Source organism: Poeciliopsis prolifica, unplaced genomic scaffold (genome assembly GCF_027474105.1).
Source record: "Poeciliopsis prolifica strain line A6 unplaced genomic scaffold, Auburn_PproV2 SCAFFOLD014, whole genome shotgun sequence".
In the NCBI taxonomy this organism is placed as follows: domain Eukaryota; kingdom Metazoa; phylum Chordata; class Actinopteri; order Cyprinodontiformes; family Poeciliidae; genus Poeciliopsis; species Poeciliopsis prolifica.
Genome location: NW_026562389.1, coordinates 8,173,132 through 8,187,222, shown reverse-complemented (window position 1 = coordinate 8,187,222; position 14,091 = coordinate 8,173,132). Strand labels below are relative to the sequence as shown.

The 14,091-nt window shown below is 38.4% G+C and overlaps 1 protein-coding gene across 7 annotated transcripts in view; it reads left to right on the top strand.

The window, feature by feature from the left end:
* Window positions 1-14,005, top strand: part of taok3a (TAO kinase 3a) — a 58,865-nt gene extending 44,860 nt beyond the window's left edge. For 6 of the 7 annotated variants that reach the window (XM_055039321.1, XM_055039317.1, XM_055039318.1 and 3 more), the window contains 7 exons: window positions 4,107-4,343; window positions 5,117-5,245; window positions 5,940-6,143; window positions 7,001-7,240; window positions 8,389-8,601; window positions 8,821-9,003; window positions 11,540-14,005. In XM_055039321.1, coding sequence (XP_054895296.1) covers window positions 4,107-4,343; window positions 5,117-5,245; window positions 5,940-6,143; window positions 7,001-7,240; window positions 8,389-8,601; window positions 8,821-9,003; window positions 11,540-11,701 — 1,368 coding nt within the window. In that variant the 3' untranslated portion in view covers window positions 11,702-14,005. Of the gene's footprint in view, window positions 1-1,668; window positions 3,004-4,106; window positions 4,344-5,116; window positions 5,246-5,939; window positions 6,144-7,000; window positions 7,241-8,388; window positions 8,602-8,820; window positions 9,004-11,539 lie in introns of those variants that run through there. The other variant, XM_055039324.1, reaches the window with a different exon arrangement.
* The last annotated feature ends 86 nt before the right edge of the window (window positions 14,006-14,091 follow it).

Below are 14,091 nucleotides of genomic sequence, written 5' to 3'. Positions count from 1 at the left end.
AGCCTTCGTTGACATGCTATGTCTGTATCATCAGAAAGACAAAAACAAGTAGTTGCATTTCTTTTTATGCAAGATTAAACAAAAAAGTCTGCATTTGTATAAATGAAAACCCCTCCCCAAAAACTATCTAAATCTGCTAAAGCAGTTTAAAATATTTTGGCCCGTTCAGCAGTGAGGTGGATTAAAGTTTTGGTGTTTACACCTCCGGTGTCTGGCTGTGTGTGATTGAAGCAGTCTGTTTTGAAATGAGGCTGCATCCCATAAAGCTCAGCACCATTGTAGCGCTACAGCGCTGGAGCTGCCCGCCGGCGCTGAAAGAAATGACATCATCCTTTTTCTGCCGTGCACAGACGTCCTCGGATTGGCCTCAACTCACCGAGACTGGGAGCAGGTAGACAAAGAGAAACAGTGAGAGTCTAATAAGGGTCCATATGGTAGGAAACAGATTGCCAAAAGGAACTAGATGTGTGAAAACATAAAAATGTGATTATATACATTCACAAAAATCTAAGTGCAGATTAGCATTTTTTAAATCCACAAGTGACAGATGTTTGATAAATGAAAGGGTGAGTAAAATGAAAATGCATCATGTCCAAAGCAGCTGAACACAGGGAAGACGCAGATGGAATATTGTCATCGAGGTGAGGAGGGGAGATAAGCAGGTGAGACAAAAGAGCATCACTGATTGAATTATAAGCAAAGAGGTCAGAGAAACAAACACCAATCTGTTATTTTGATACTAAATGTAGAGATTAGTTTCAGGGAAAATGAAAGAAAAGAACAATCATACAGAAATGTAAAGAATAAGAAACTGCAAAAAGATCATTGGAAAGTGAAGAGTGGCACAAGTGCAAACAGAAAAGCAGGATAAGAGCTTGTAGATTTAGGGAGGAAACAGATTGAAGATGATTTAAGAAACAGCTTTGTTGTAAAATATTTCACTCCTCACCGTCAGCTGCAGGTTGTTACCTGACAGCCTGGCTGCCTCTGGCTGATTGCAGTGAAATGTAACATCAATCATTCCTGCTTGGTCCTCATGCCAACTGTTAAAACCTAGAACTTGAAGTAATAGACTAAATAGCCTATTGCATACTACTACAGCAATCTTGTAGTATGTATGCAGTGCCTTATAAAATAATTGCTTTCTACATTGACATGTTCCAGTAACAAAAATATATGTATTGTAAGTTGTGTATAACTATGGAAAAAATAAATCTGAAAAGTGTGCCATGCATTTGTAGCCTCTCTCCAACCCTGAATAAACTAACTGCCTTTAGTTTATTACAACATGTGGAACATCTTTAAAAGATGTTCCACATGTTGTAAAAACTATTATAGTCCATTGATGAGTGGAAATCCTGGAAGGACACCTGTTAAAGGCTGCAAGACACTTAAGCCTGGGGAACAGGAAAGTAACCATAAACATACAGCTACAATGGATGCAATAGTTTGGATTAATGCACATTTGTGTTAGAATGGCCTACCCAAAGTCCAGATGTCAAGCCCAATTAAGAATTTATGAAAGAAATGTGAAGTCTCTAAATGTGTAGAGCTGGTAGAGAAAACCCAAAACCCTCAGTACTCGTGGATGGTTCTGAAAACTTTTCAGTAAGAAGTTTGGACTCACAAGTTACAGAATACATATGCATGTTATTCTTTTTAGATTTTTATCTGCCAGAAATCTGAAATGTTATTTTTTTACAACCAAATAATTTTTCTTTCCACTTTAAAAAAATTGTTTAAGGTGTAAAGGCAAGGCTCTCCCACTAAAATATAGTTAAAGCAGTAATTAAACGACATGTTTGTTTCAAATGTATTATGTTAGGAGATGTAAATACAAAACGAGAAGCTTTTTACATCAGTGATTTCTGCAGGAAAACTGTGGTCTGTAGAGGAAGCAAAAGGTCTGTAGAGGCCTTTTACTTCCTCTATTCAACAAGATGACTTCACCATATGTCACTATGCATCTGAAGTAACCTTTGGATATTTCCCTGCCAGAGCTAATCCAAAAAGAGTATCTTTGTTGTAGCAAATTTGACACCCTGTAAACTTGATTTCTGCTCCAAATGAAAATGTTTAGAGAATGCTTATAGGTGTACAGCCTCTGTCATTTAAACTAATCCGTCACTTAGCATTAAAAACGATGTTCCAGACCACCTTGCATTGCAGAATCAGCAAAGTGTAGCTTCTGGATTCCCACTGATCACTCCCACCCACTGGCCCCAAACCCTGAGTATGATCTTCTTTTTAGACCCACAGCCTTATGTGAAAGAGGCCACCACATGCCGTGACTTGGCCCTTTGTGGCATTGAAGCAAGTGACCAGGATTTGGGTGGCTCTATTACAGTAGGGGTATTGATTCAACACAGATTAAGGAGGAGAGCTCAGAGTCCACCTTTTCCCCAATCCCTCCCTCTTTTTCTCTCACCATGTTTGTGCTCATTATACTACTAAGGCATATTTTTCTTCTTTTTTCAGTTTTGTTCTTTTCTTCTTTTCCAGTTTTAGTCATTCTTTATTTGCTTTTTTTCTTGACAACGTCCCTCCCTCATCACTCAGCCTACTCTCTTCTGAATCCTCCTCCTCTAACTTCTCTCACTCTTTCTAAATGAGGTATTCATGTGACCCACCTGCTGTCCGCCGCTTAGCGTTAGCCGTACTAAAAAGCCGCTCTGTCCTCTTGTTGGCCCACGGCGTCGGTCTGCCTCATTCACAGTTCACACGTCTGCTTTGGCCACTGCATGCCCAGGGCACAAACCAAAGAAGGGGAGGGGGCTTCATCGTCCTGTAAAGGTTGGGAAAGGGCGAAAGGGGAGGGGGTCTCCGGGAAGCATCGGAGCTCAGGCAAGGTTGTGTCGGGCATAGGATGCCACACAAGGTTCCTGGATGCTGGTGCACTTGGCTAAAATCGCCATCATGTTTGGCCGGAAGAGTTCGGGTGGAAGTTATGAGAAGATGCGGAGCGAATACTACCTAGATATGGAGAACCCTTTTTGTCCTCAGGTTTGTGGTTCAGAAAGTTTTGGTTTGAAAATCAAGGATGTTTATGGATGTATGTGAAAAACAGTGGACGGTAGCTTTGGTAGCAGCTGTTTAGGACATTTGAACACTTTTGAGGTTGCCTAATCTGTGCGACAAATGCACTGCAAATTCACCAAACCTTACCATGTATTTTTTGCTTAGTTTCTTGAATTACAACACTAACAAACAAGTAACTTTCCTGCAAGATAAAGTAGCTTTTTTGAATTCTAGACAATTCATTTTAAAAAAATACTAGTTTGACTGGCAGATTATTTCGCTTAAAACAAGACATTTTTTCTTTAAGTGAAATAATTTGCTGGTGGAACTAGAGCTTTTTCACCAAAATTAAGGAATCATAGACTTAAAACAAGCTGCTATGTCTTGTAAACAAGTTTTGTTATATTTTAAGCGTAATATGTTATTACGCTTAAAAGTTAAAGCAGTAACGTTTAAGCGTAATATGTTATTACGCTTAAAATAAGACCAGAATCTAGACAAAAATACTTGGTAAGATTTTGTATATGCATTAGTTGTGTGAAAAAGCAGTTTTGGAGCTTCACAGGTGAATTTGTCTCTATTTTGTTAATTTCACTAAACACAAATAGCAGAAGCTAAAAACTTTAGTTTTCATCAAATGTCCTTGTCAATATTAGTCTTAATATTTTTATAGCTTTATCCTGTTTTTTTTATGTGGAATAAACTACAAAGACAAAAAAACTATGTCAAATCTTATCAAGTATTTGATTAGTTTCTAATGCAAATGTTTTAGTACACTATAAATAAAACAAACTTTAGTACTAATTACACTAGCAACTTATAAAATTTGTGACATGTTATAAATTAAATAATGTTCCAGTGTACTTAATACTTTTTTGTCAATAGTAAGGGATTATTTACTTGAAACAAGGACCTATATTTTACTGAAAAGTTACTTAGAATTTGAGTTTGTCTTATGGCAAGTGTACTAATATTATTGTATTGGAAATACTTGATAAGATGTGGGGGGGGTTTATAGAGACCCTCCACCCCCCCAAGTGCCCCTCAAATGTATCACAGTTCAGATTTACCAACATCTATACTTATAGGTGACCAAACAGATCCACGAGCATGAGCAGGAGAGTGAACTGCGGGAGCAGATGTCGGGCTACAAGCGAATGCGGAGGCAGCACCAGAAGCAGCTGATCGCCCTAGAGAACAAGCTGAAGGCCGAAATGGACGAGCACCGGCTCAAGCTGCAGAAAGAGGTGGAGACGCAGGCCAACAATGCCTACATCGAGCTGGAGAAGCTGGCCAAACGCCACGCAGTGCAAACTGAGAAGGAGGTGGGCAGGAATACACTAATTCACACTTATTTCTCCCCCAGTTATGATTCATTATATGTTTCAGTGAAAAGGTGACCAACAATGACATGTTTTTACATTTTAATTATTGTTCCAAAGCTACTAAAAAGTTATTGGTACTTTGGACCAACATTTCATATTTTAGAGGAAAATTGTAAGAACTCATCTCACTACTGCCTCCTACTGACGCATACGATGAAGTGCAAGAGCAGAAATGGGTCACGTTATTTTACTCCCTGAAAAACAAGTTGCCTATCTTTATGATTAGCACACAGCGTGTCCAACCAGCAAAAAGATAGTATAATCTATACATGTAAACAGGCACTGAAGCTGCATAAACTACCCCAACGTAGTTTATCACAAGAAGCAGCATGCCTGCGCTTGGCAATATGAGTTTTAGGACAGAAAATTTTTTCAAATTGCATTTTTATCCAAACTTTAACAGTAGATAAGAGGTCCAACTTTAGGATATTTGTTTACAGCTTTTATCTTTTTGTTTATTATTATTTATAGAAGCATATTGATTATTTTTCTTTCTATTTCCAAATTAATACAGAATCATATCTTTTTTTTTTCTTGACGTTGATTTCAAATTCAAATATTTGAGTAAAGCCTCTGAATTTTAGGTCAAATTATATTTTTTGACATAACATTGAATGTTTTTTCAACATTATTTTTTTCCCTTGTGTACCAGGATCTACATCTACAACCGATTGATTTCAGACAGACATTTAAATGCCTAATTTTTCTTCCAGATGAAGACGGCACTCGCAGATGAGAAGAAGTTCCAGCAGCAGATCATGGCGCAGCAGAAGAAAGAGCTGACCACTTTTCTGGATAATCAGAAGAAGCAGTACAAGCTCTGCAAAGAGAAGATTAAGGAGGTTTGCTCTGCTTGTTCTCCTCTGTTGTACGCCTCTCTCCAGTGTGACACACCGTCCTATTTACTGTTTACTGTTGAGTCAAGCCTCCTACACGCAAACATGCACATTCAAAACCTCTGAAGTGAAAGTTTTGTTGAGTCACTCGGCCTACTTGCTACGTACCTTCACATTTATATGCACACAAACTGGGAGAAGTACAAATCCATATTTACGCCGGAGAATTCTCATCCCTCCACAACCCCGAAATGAAGTCCAGAAAGTGTTCCTATGGGCTGGGAGTCTGATGCATTGTGTTTTCAGTTAGGAGATAAATGACCAAAATTAGGTCAGCACTGTTAAAGGAAGCATCGCTGGCAGGAGAAGATATTTTCGACAAACTGAGGGCTACAACAGTATTAGACACTCCAGAGAGAGGGGATCAGGCTTCAATGTTAAATTCATTCGTGTGAGTTGGAGATTACCTCAAAGTCCAGAAAATAAGAAAAATGAAGTGTTTTCTGCCAAAATAAGAAGTTAGCTGGAGTTTGCAATAAGCAGTCTACTAATAAATATTAATATGATCTCAAGGCATTCTTTTGTAAAGCCCAGTTTCTTTAGACTACATTTGCTTTTCACATATCCTTTTAAGTTCCAAATTAGAAAGCAAATTTGCAGCAGTCAACAGTCGCCGCTCTGTTTCTCCTCTTTTTCTCAGGAGATGAATGAGGACCACAGTACACCCAAGAAGGAAAAGCAGGAGCGTCTGTCCAAGCACAAAGAGAACATGCAACATTCCCAGGCCGAAGAGGAGGCCCTTCTTCTGGCATCGCAGCGAGTTTTCTATGAAAGAAACTGCCGCGCCTTCAAGCGCAAAGTCATGACTAAAAGGCACGACGTGGAACAGGAACAAATCCGTGAGGTGTGGAAGCTATACGTCATAAATATCATCTGCAAATCTGTTAAAACATTCATCACACATGTCCTCTTTAGTTGTGTGCTTGTTTTCTAAAGTGGTTGGTGAAGGTTTAACATAAAACTGTGTATTTCTGCTGAAAACATTCATTGTTTAATAAGTAGATTATTACAGAGTAAAGCTTGCCAACTATGTCATAATCTAGAAAGCTGACCAGCTCTTAAAATCCAGAGATGAGTTTTAACAGCCAAAAGCTCCCGGTGGAAAAATACACTGACTCACAAAGAGTTTAAATTGACATAAGGACCAGATTTAATGTGGATGTAACTGTCTTCCAGAGATCAATTTTTGAATTTTAAAGTCCCAGATTTCTAATTCATATATTTCATCCCACAACATTTTTGCTTTTGAGGTCATTTCTTTCTGTGTTGTCATTTTGCTTTTATATAAGTTTTTTGCAGAATGTAGATATATTTTTTTTGGCACAATTATGGCTTGATTACTCCTCTTTGCATGTTTTTCTCCAGTTAACAATTTATCAAGTTCTATATTTGTTGACAATTATTTCAATAATCGATTTGCCATGATTAGTCTGATTAATTATTTCAGCCCTACTTTTATTGTAAGACGAGAAGGACATATTGAAGGGTGCCTCTGCATCTATTTAAGTTTTAGCTGAAAAGTCAAAAAAGCTTTAAGATCTACTACAACACAGACTGCAACAGAAGATTCTTTCATTCCACAGCCAGTGCTTGAACAAACTACGATAATAAGATTTGCCACACCTTTTTTTGTTTTTATTAAATTGAGTTCAGTTAAAAGTGGTTACTTGTTTTTGTTTTTTGTTTTTTTCCCCAAAACAGGAGTTAAACAAGAAGAAGACTCAAAAGGAGATGGAGCACGCCATGCTGATCCGCCACGATGAGTCCACCCAGGAGCTGGAGCAGCGGCAGCTGAAGACGCTGCAGAAGCTGCGAATGGACCTGATCCGCCTGCAGCACCAGACGGAACTGGAGAACCAGATTGAGTACAACAACAGACGAGAGCGAGAGCTCCACCGCAAACATGTGTTGGAGCTCCGGCAGCAGCCCAAGAACCTCAAAGTGAGTCATCACAGGGGAAAACGTGTTTGCATTCATCAGTGTGCTGGATATTGTCTGGTGGAGAACGAGGATTTAAGGGAACTGGGTTTCACCTCCAAGATGGCGCAAGCTAGAAGCAATATTTTTTTTTCTCTCCTTCATTTCTGAATAGGAAGTGATGCAACTTAAATGTAATAAATTAAAATGGGCAAATGGTGCAAGAACAGTTTAGAAGTTTGTTATATTTTCGTTTGATTTAGAGAGCAACAGTGTTTCTCGCAGTTCAGTGCATAATGGATAAACCTAAAGACAGGATTCACAGACTTTTCCCACAGTAAAAGTGAAACACTTTTCAAGCATTTTCAAGGTAAGTTTTCAAACTTTCCAGCACCACACTGGAGATGAAAAAAGCTAAAAAAAATTGTTTCAATTCAGTATTATCTAACGTAATTTATTACTGTCAGTTATGATGTCTTGTGATAGTATTTTATATTCTACACCAGGAACAAGGTCAAACAAAAATATAACAAAATGTTTTGTGAAAAATGTCTCTCTCACACACACACCCTGTACACCTGACCAGTCTCAGAAAAAAACACCAATTTAACAAAAAAAATCTATAACATCGTGTAACATAAATATAAGTCGAACTTGTTTTAATTGCTTTAACTAAAATGAAGTTATGAATAAGTTATTGTGCCATTTGGGATAATAAATATTTATAACAATGAAACAGTTCAAACAAACATCTAATAAAATTAGATGCTTAAAATACAATGTACAAGTAAGGTTACAAAAATAGGCTATCTCTTAAATTGTTCTTGCTAAGTAATTTCACTGACATGAAAGATTTAGTCTGCTTCAACTTCAGACAAAGAGAAATTTTTTTTGTGTTTTAAGGTGTATGAAAATATCTGGTTTCAATAATATTTTTGCAATGGGCCTTGAATCAAATGTTAGGTTGCATTTTCTCTCTAGACTGTGCAACTTGAATTTCAACTACTTCATACCAAAATCGAGCGCTTTTCAAACTTTGAAATCTCCTATTTAAAATTCAAGAATTTTCAAGGATTTCAAGAACCCGTACCGACCCTGATAGACTGTCATCCTACTTTCGCCCATCTTTTCATAGTGTTTGTTTCTCTGCCTGACTCTGAATTGTCCACCAGGTGTTGGAGCTTCAGATCAAGAAGCAGTTTCAGGACACATGTAAGGTCCAGACCAAGCAGTACAAGGCCTTGCGCCACCACCAGATGGAGGTTACGCCCAAGGCGGAGCACAAGACGGTGCTCAAGGCCCTGAAGGATGAGCAGACTCGCAAGCTGGCCATCCTGGCGGAGCAGTATGAGCAGAGCATCAACGAGATGATGGCCTCGCAGGCGGTAAGGCCAGAGGTTTCTAAAAGCTTTTGGTTCTTTAAGTGGTGGAGAAAATATTTGATTGGCACCTTATTTATTTTCTCCCCTCTCTGCCCGTACTATGTCCTGACTTTCCCTGTCACCTCTCTTTCATCCCTCTCTCGATTTCTTCACCCCGTTTCTCCATCTCTTTCTGTCGCTTTGTCCCTCCCTCTCCTTGCGGTCCGCGGTCGGCCCTGTCAGCTGCGTCTGGACGAAGCCCAGGAAGCTGAGTGCCAGGCCCTGAGGCAGCAGCTGCAGCAGGAGATGGAGCTGCTCAATGCCTACCAGAGCAAGATCAAGATGCAGACCGAAGCACAGCACGAGCGCGAGCAGCAGAAGCTCGAGCAGAAGGTGTCGCTGCGCCGGGCGCACTTGGAACAAAAGGTGCGCTATAGGAAATACTTTAGTCACTTAAAGCTGCCTTACTTGAGACAAGATTTTAACATTCGACGTATTTATTTGTGGTCACATTAAACTAAGCAAATGAAATCTGCAAGATGGAAATACTTACTGCTTACTTATTATGTAAGACTAAACACAAGATCTCAAAGGAAAAATGCTATTTGACTAGAGTTATAAAACAGATGCTGCTAAAACTGCAGCTGCACCTCCCATTTCTCGATGTCCATTTGGTTTTTTTGAGAGCCACAGTTTGTCGTCAGAGAGCTCCTGGCAAGTGGAGACTATTTGTTGTGATTGCGCAGACTTGCTTTGTGGTGTGAATGTGCAAGGGTGTGCTTTATTTTGTTGACGGCCTTACTTAACTTCTGTAGTTCAGAAGTTAAGTTGCATCTTCTACTGTGAATTTCAACCAAAAATATCACTGTACTTTATGTAAAAGAAACAAAGTATGGCATAATTTTGAAGATGAAAGACGATGTTCAATCTTTTTATCTCTTCATTTATTTACCTATTTATTTGCTAATTAAAAAAGGATTGCACTTTTAATCTTGTTTTTGTTGGAAAGTCACCAAATTAAGAAACAGAGTCCACATGTGAGTAACTTTAACTGGTAGCAGTTGTTGGAAAGACAAATGAGGCTTTAAATAATATAATAAAAGGTGGATGCATTCACATGCATGCCACACTTTGAAATTTTCCATCCATTTTGAAAACTATTGCTTTTGTTTCACAATTACGCACTATGTATTATCAGTATGTTGAATGTGAAAAAAATGCTAAAGGGATATGAAAACTTTTTCAAGACCGTTGTTTAATTCACAGCTCTGAATATCCGGATTCACATCAGCAGCCGGTGTGAACCTGAAAATGTGACCCAGAAAGATATTCGCATGTTTGCAGAGACTCTCACACAGACAGCTTTCCTTCGCCGCAGGTGGCGATGACAGTGGCATGACTTCCTGCTGGGTGCAGACAACCATTCTCTCCTACAGTCCTAGCTGCTGTGCAGAATCTCAAATCAACCCCATTGTGTCGTGATCACTTTTTTGTAAATTTCAACTTTTTCAAAATGTGTAATTCAGGTACCTGAAGTCACGCCAGATGGTGTTTACTGTTTTTGTCACCTTATTTTACAGAAACTCCAGCCGCTGTACAGTTGTAGGCTGTTATATGTTTGTTCTGATTTGACATTTTTATCAGTATTTGTCCCATAAAGCTGTTGCGAGATCCTCCCAAGTACATCGGTCATCTTTAATGTGACTATCATGTAAATCAGTGACATGAGATAAAACGGCAGCAGAGTACTCATCCTTTCAAACTGACCTACGTCATCACAGCAGTCTAGTAGACAGCACTCCGACAACAAAGGAAGGGACCTTTGAAATGCCGCCCTCATCCAGTTCTGTTGGATCCAACACGGCTGCGCTGCCTGCGGTTACTTGTTGCCATCTGCTGGTGACAGCCAGATTTGCAAACCGTTACGAAGATGATGTCATGATTTTTGAAGCACTATTGTGCTCCGGTTCGGTTCACGGTCAAAGTCTGGAGTTCTCTGTGCATGCTCAGTAGTTCGTCAGATTGCCGTATTGCACCAGGCAGTGTGTTTATCTGCACCTGTGGATGTGTGTGTGTCGAGCAGATGTGTGTGCTCCACCACAGCATTTCTACAACTTTAGAGTGAAGTCATCATCTTTCCAGGTGAAGACTATTCTGTAGATAACACCACAGTGATTACACAACACTGCTGTGTAATGAACACAATGTTTCTACACTAAAAAGATCAAATTTTAATCACTTTTTCATTTATGATTTGGATCAGCATTGGCTCTGCATTTTAGGACTGCAGTGAGCACTGCAGTAAGTTGGGACACCGGCAAAAACAAAAAGCAGCAATAAAAACGTTACGATGTTAAATAAAGACCCGCAGTGCGCTGAAAAAGTATTAATACTCCCAAACTTATTCACAATCACAAAAGATAGAGACAAAAATGTAACTTTTTGACTTGTCATCAATGCACTGTTTTACATGAATCTAGTTAAAGTTGAGAGGATAAATATGTTAGTGTGCTTTTAGAGACTACAAAATACTTTATTCTGGTGTGTAGTTTTTTTCAAGTGTACAAAGGCATTTGCAGTAGAAACTATATAAAAAATTCTTGGTAAGATTTTAGTTTTTGCGGCGAAGGTCAGATCTTTTCAGTCTAGTCCGAATGAGTTTGAGTAAAACGTTTAGTATCTAAATGTGCAAAGCTGGTAGAGGCACCGCAGCTGTAACTGCAGTAAAAAGTGTTTTTTCAAAAGTGTTGGGGAAACTGAGCACAAATGCACACCACACCTTTCAGATTTTAAAAGCCACATACCGTATAAGTTTTACTTCACAATAATACACTACTTTTTGGTGTCTTATCATACAGATTATAAAATTTATGAAAACTGTTTGAGCTTTTTAGAAAAGAAACTCCCAAAAAACTAAAAACAAAAGCCTGATTTAGATTTCTTCCTCTTTATAACCTTCCAGATCGAAGAGGAGCTGGGTTCCCTCCAGAAGGAGCGAACTGACCGCATTAAGCACCTGCTGGATCGCCAGGAGCGGGAGATCGACAACTTCGACATGGAGAGCATGAGGCAGGGTTTTGGCAACTTGGGTACCTTAGACTTTCCCAAGGACGACTACAGATGAGGAGTTAGGAGGGGAAAGGTTGCTGTCGTGTGTCGTCCTTCTGCCTCAGATCAACCGTCCTCTCCTTCTACCTGACCTGGCCTGACAGTGCAGGGATTTTTTCTGCTGCTGACATCCTCATCAAAAACACACAGATAGATGTATGGGGGAAAAAAAAAAAGCTCCAGATTTGGTGAGCCAGTGTGTGTTTCATGGCCGGTCAAACGGAGTCGACGGCGGGTTTTAGATGCCCAAATCCCACCGAAACTTCCTCCCCCTCTTTGCCTCTTGTGGTGTCACAAGATGACAGAAAAAGATAGATAAATTCTTGTAGTTGTCACGTTTTTGTAATGATAATGATAACATAGTCAGTGTTTCTTGTTCCTTGTGCAATGATGACACTTTTGGTGTGACCTAAAAGTGGAAGTCAAGAGAAGGAGGGAGAGAAAAATGAGGGTACTTCAATGAGCGAAATCGCTCCACAAACATGCATTTATGCAAAAATGATTTTCTTCTCTAAAGCTGTGCAAAAGAAAGGAAAAAAATCTCTTAAATCGACAAATGAAACGACTGATCCTTCCGCAGCGCATCGTCTTTGCTGCTTCTTTGAACTCTTTTTGGTAATTATTCATCAGGACATTTTTAGGACAAATTTTGAATAATTTGATACTTGGAGAGACGATCATCATGGTGTACGAACAGGTGCACAGATCAGACATATTATTCCTTCAGGTGAATTTGATTGCTGAAGGTGGGCTGGATCATGGTAATCGCCGTGTATATCCTAGTGATTTTACTGCACTGGCAGCCAATGTGAAATACAGAGACATACATGTGAGCTGTATACTCCCAGTTAGTACAAAGGGCTTCAATGGGAGGGCAGGGCTGTCTTGTATCTTGTGTATAGATGGATTTATGGAGAGCTTTTACTTATTTTCATATTGTATTTTAACTGTCACACAAATCCCAAAAAAATTTTTTTAAAACGCTTTCTTTTTCTTCTTCTTCTGCCCCATCTTTTACAGATAGTATTTGAAGTCCCGTCATTTATTAATGAGTTTCTTTTCTTTTTTCTTTTTGCTTTACACAACTCTCAAGCTGTGTATTTTCTTATAAACCAGACCAGTATGATGCTTTATTAATGCATGCACTTTATTTTTTTTTCAGGTCTAAAGAAAGCATGAATCTGTCAGAGCTTTTAATTATATTTGTAAATAAAGTGCTCATCACACAAAGTAAAGGAGCGTAAACGTTATTCCTCTAAGCGATGGAACCAGTTTCAAATGGCCATAGCGATACATTTTAGACAAACTATTAAAATGTATATCTTTAGTTAGAAAAACTGTAAAGAAATATATTTTTTTAAATGATTCTAATTAAAACAAACATGAATTTAAAAGTGTAAAATTATTATTCACACCACCAGTCTTTGAATTGGTTAGATTTATTCTATTTTGTCTTGGAGTTACATCAATAATTTTATTGTATAATTTCCAACTTATATAGTACCTTTAAGATGGATAGATTTGCAAAATATTTGTTTCTATCCTAGAATTGTCAGTTGTTCCAGAGCCTTACTTGGGAATTTTAGTTCCTACTTTTACAATGCAATTACAAAGAAGCTCCTAACCTCCGGAAATCAGAGGATCTGTTGAATCTCGTCGATCTTTGTCTCATCAGAAATATCTCAAACAATATGTGCAGAGAAAAAGATTTTAAAAGCACCCAGGACAACCTGAAGCAGACAGTGAAAAACTTATTGTTCTAGATGAGTGTGAAAATATGTATTTTCTAATACCTTGCCCTTAGCGATCCTCAAAATGTGTTGTTTTTTTATTAAATAAAGTCAAATGCAAGCTTAGTAATACGCACGTAATAAGTATAACTTTTCTCAAGTAAAACAAGCTACTAAAAACAGAAGGGCATTGGAGAGTTTTTCCCAAGAATGTGAACTTCAGCACATCAAAGCGAACCTCTAGAAAAATTACTATTATCTAGAAATTTCATCAAACCCAACGGATTGTTACTTTAGTTGCAAATCAAATGTACAACACTTTCATAGATCATGTGTTTAATAAGCAGGCTAAGGACAATTTGAAGACACAACTAATAGTCTTATGTTGGTATGTGGTTTATTGCTGCAGCCATAAAGGAATTTTAAATGGATTTTGAGGTTGAGGTTAATTTATAGCCCCCAAACTTTTTCTATCTGAAGTTCTCAACTTTATTTTTTTAATGTGGACCAACAAAAGATTGACATTTGGGTACAAATGAAGTGTCCAACAAAACCATATGTGAGTTCTTTTATTTTTTTTGTATGAAAAATGCAACCATGTTTTTTTTTTTTTTTAAATCTGTTAACACGCAACACTCAAACACCTATTTCTAAAACATTTGAGAAACAGTTATAG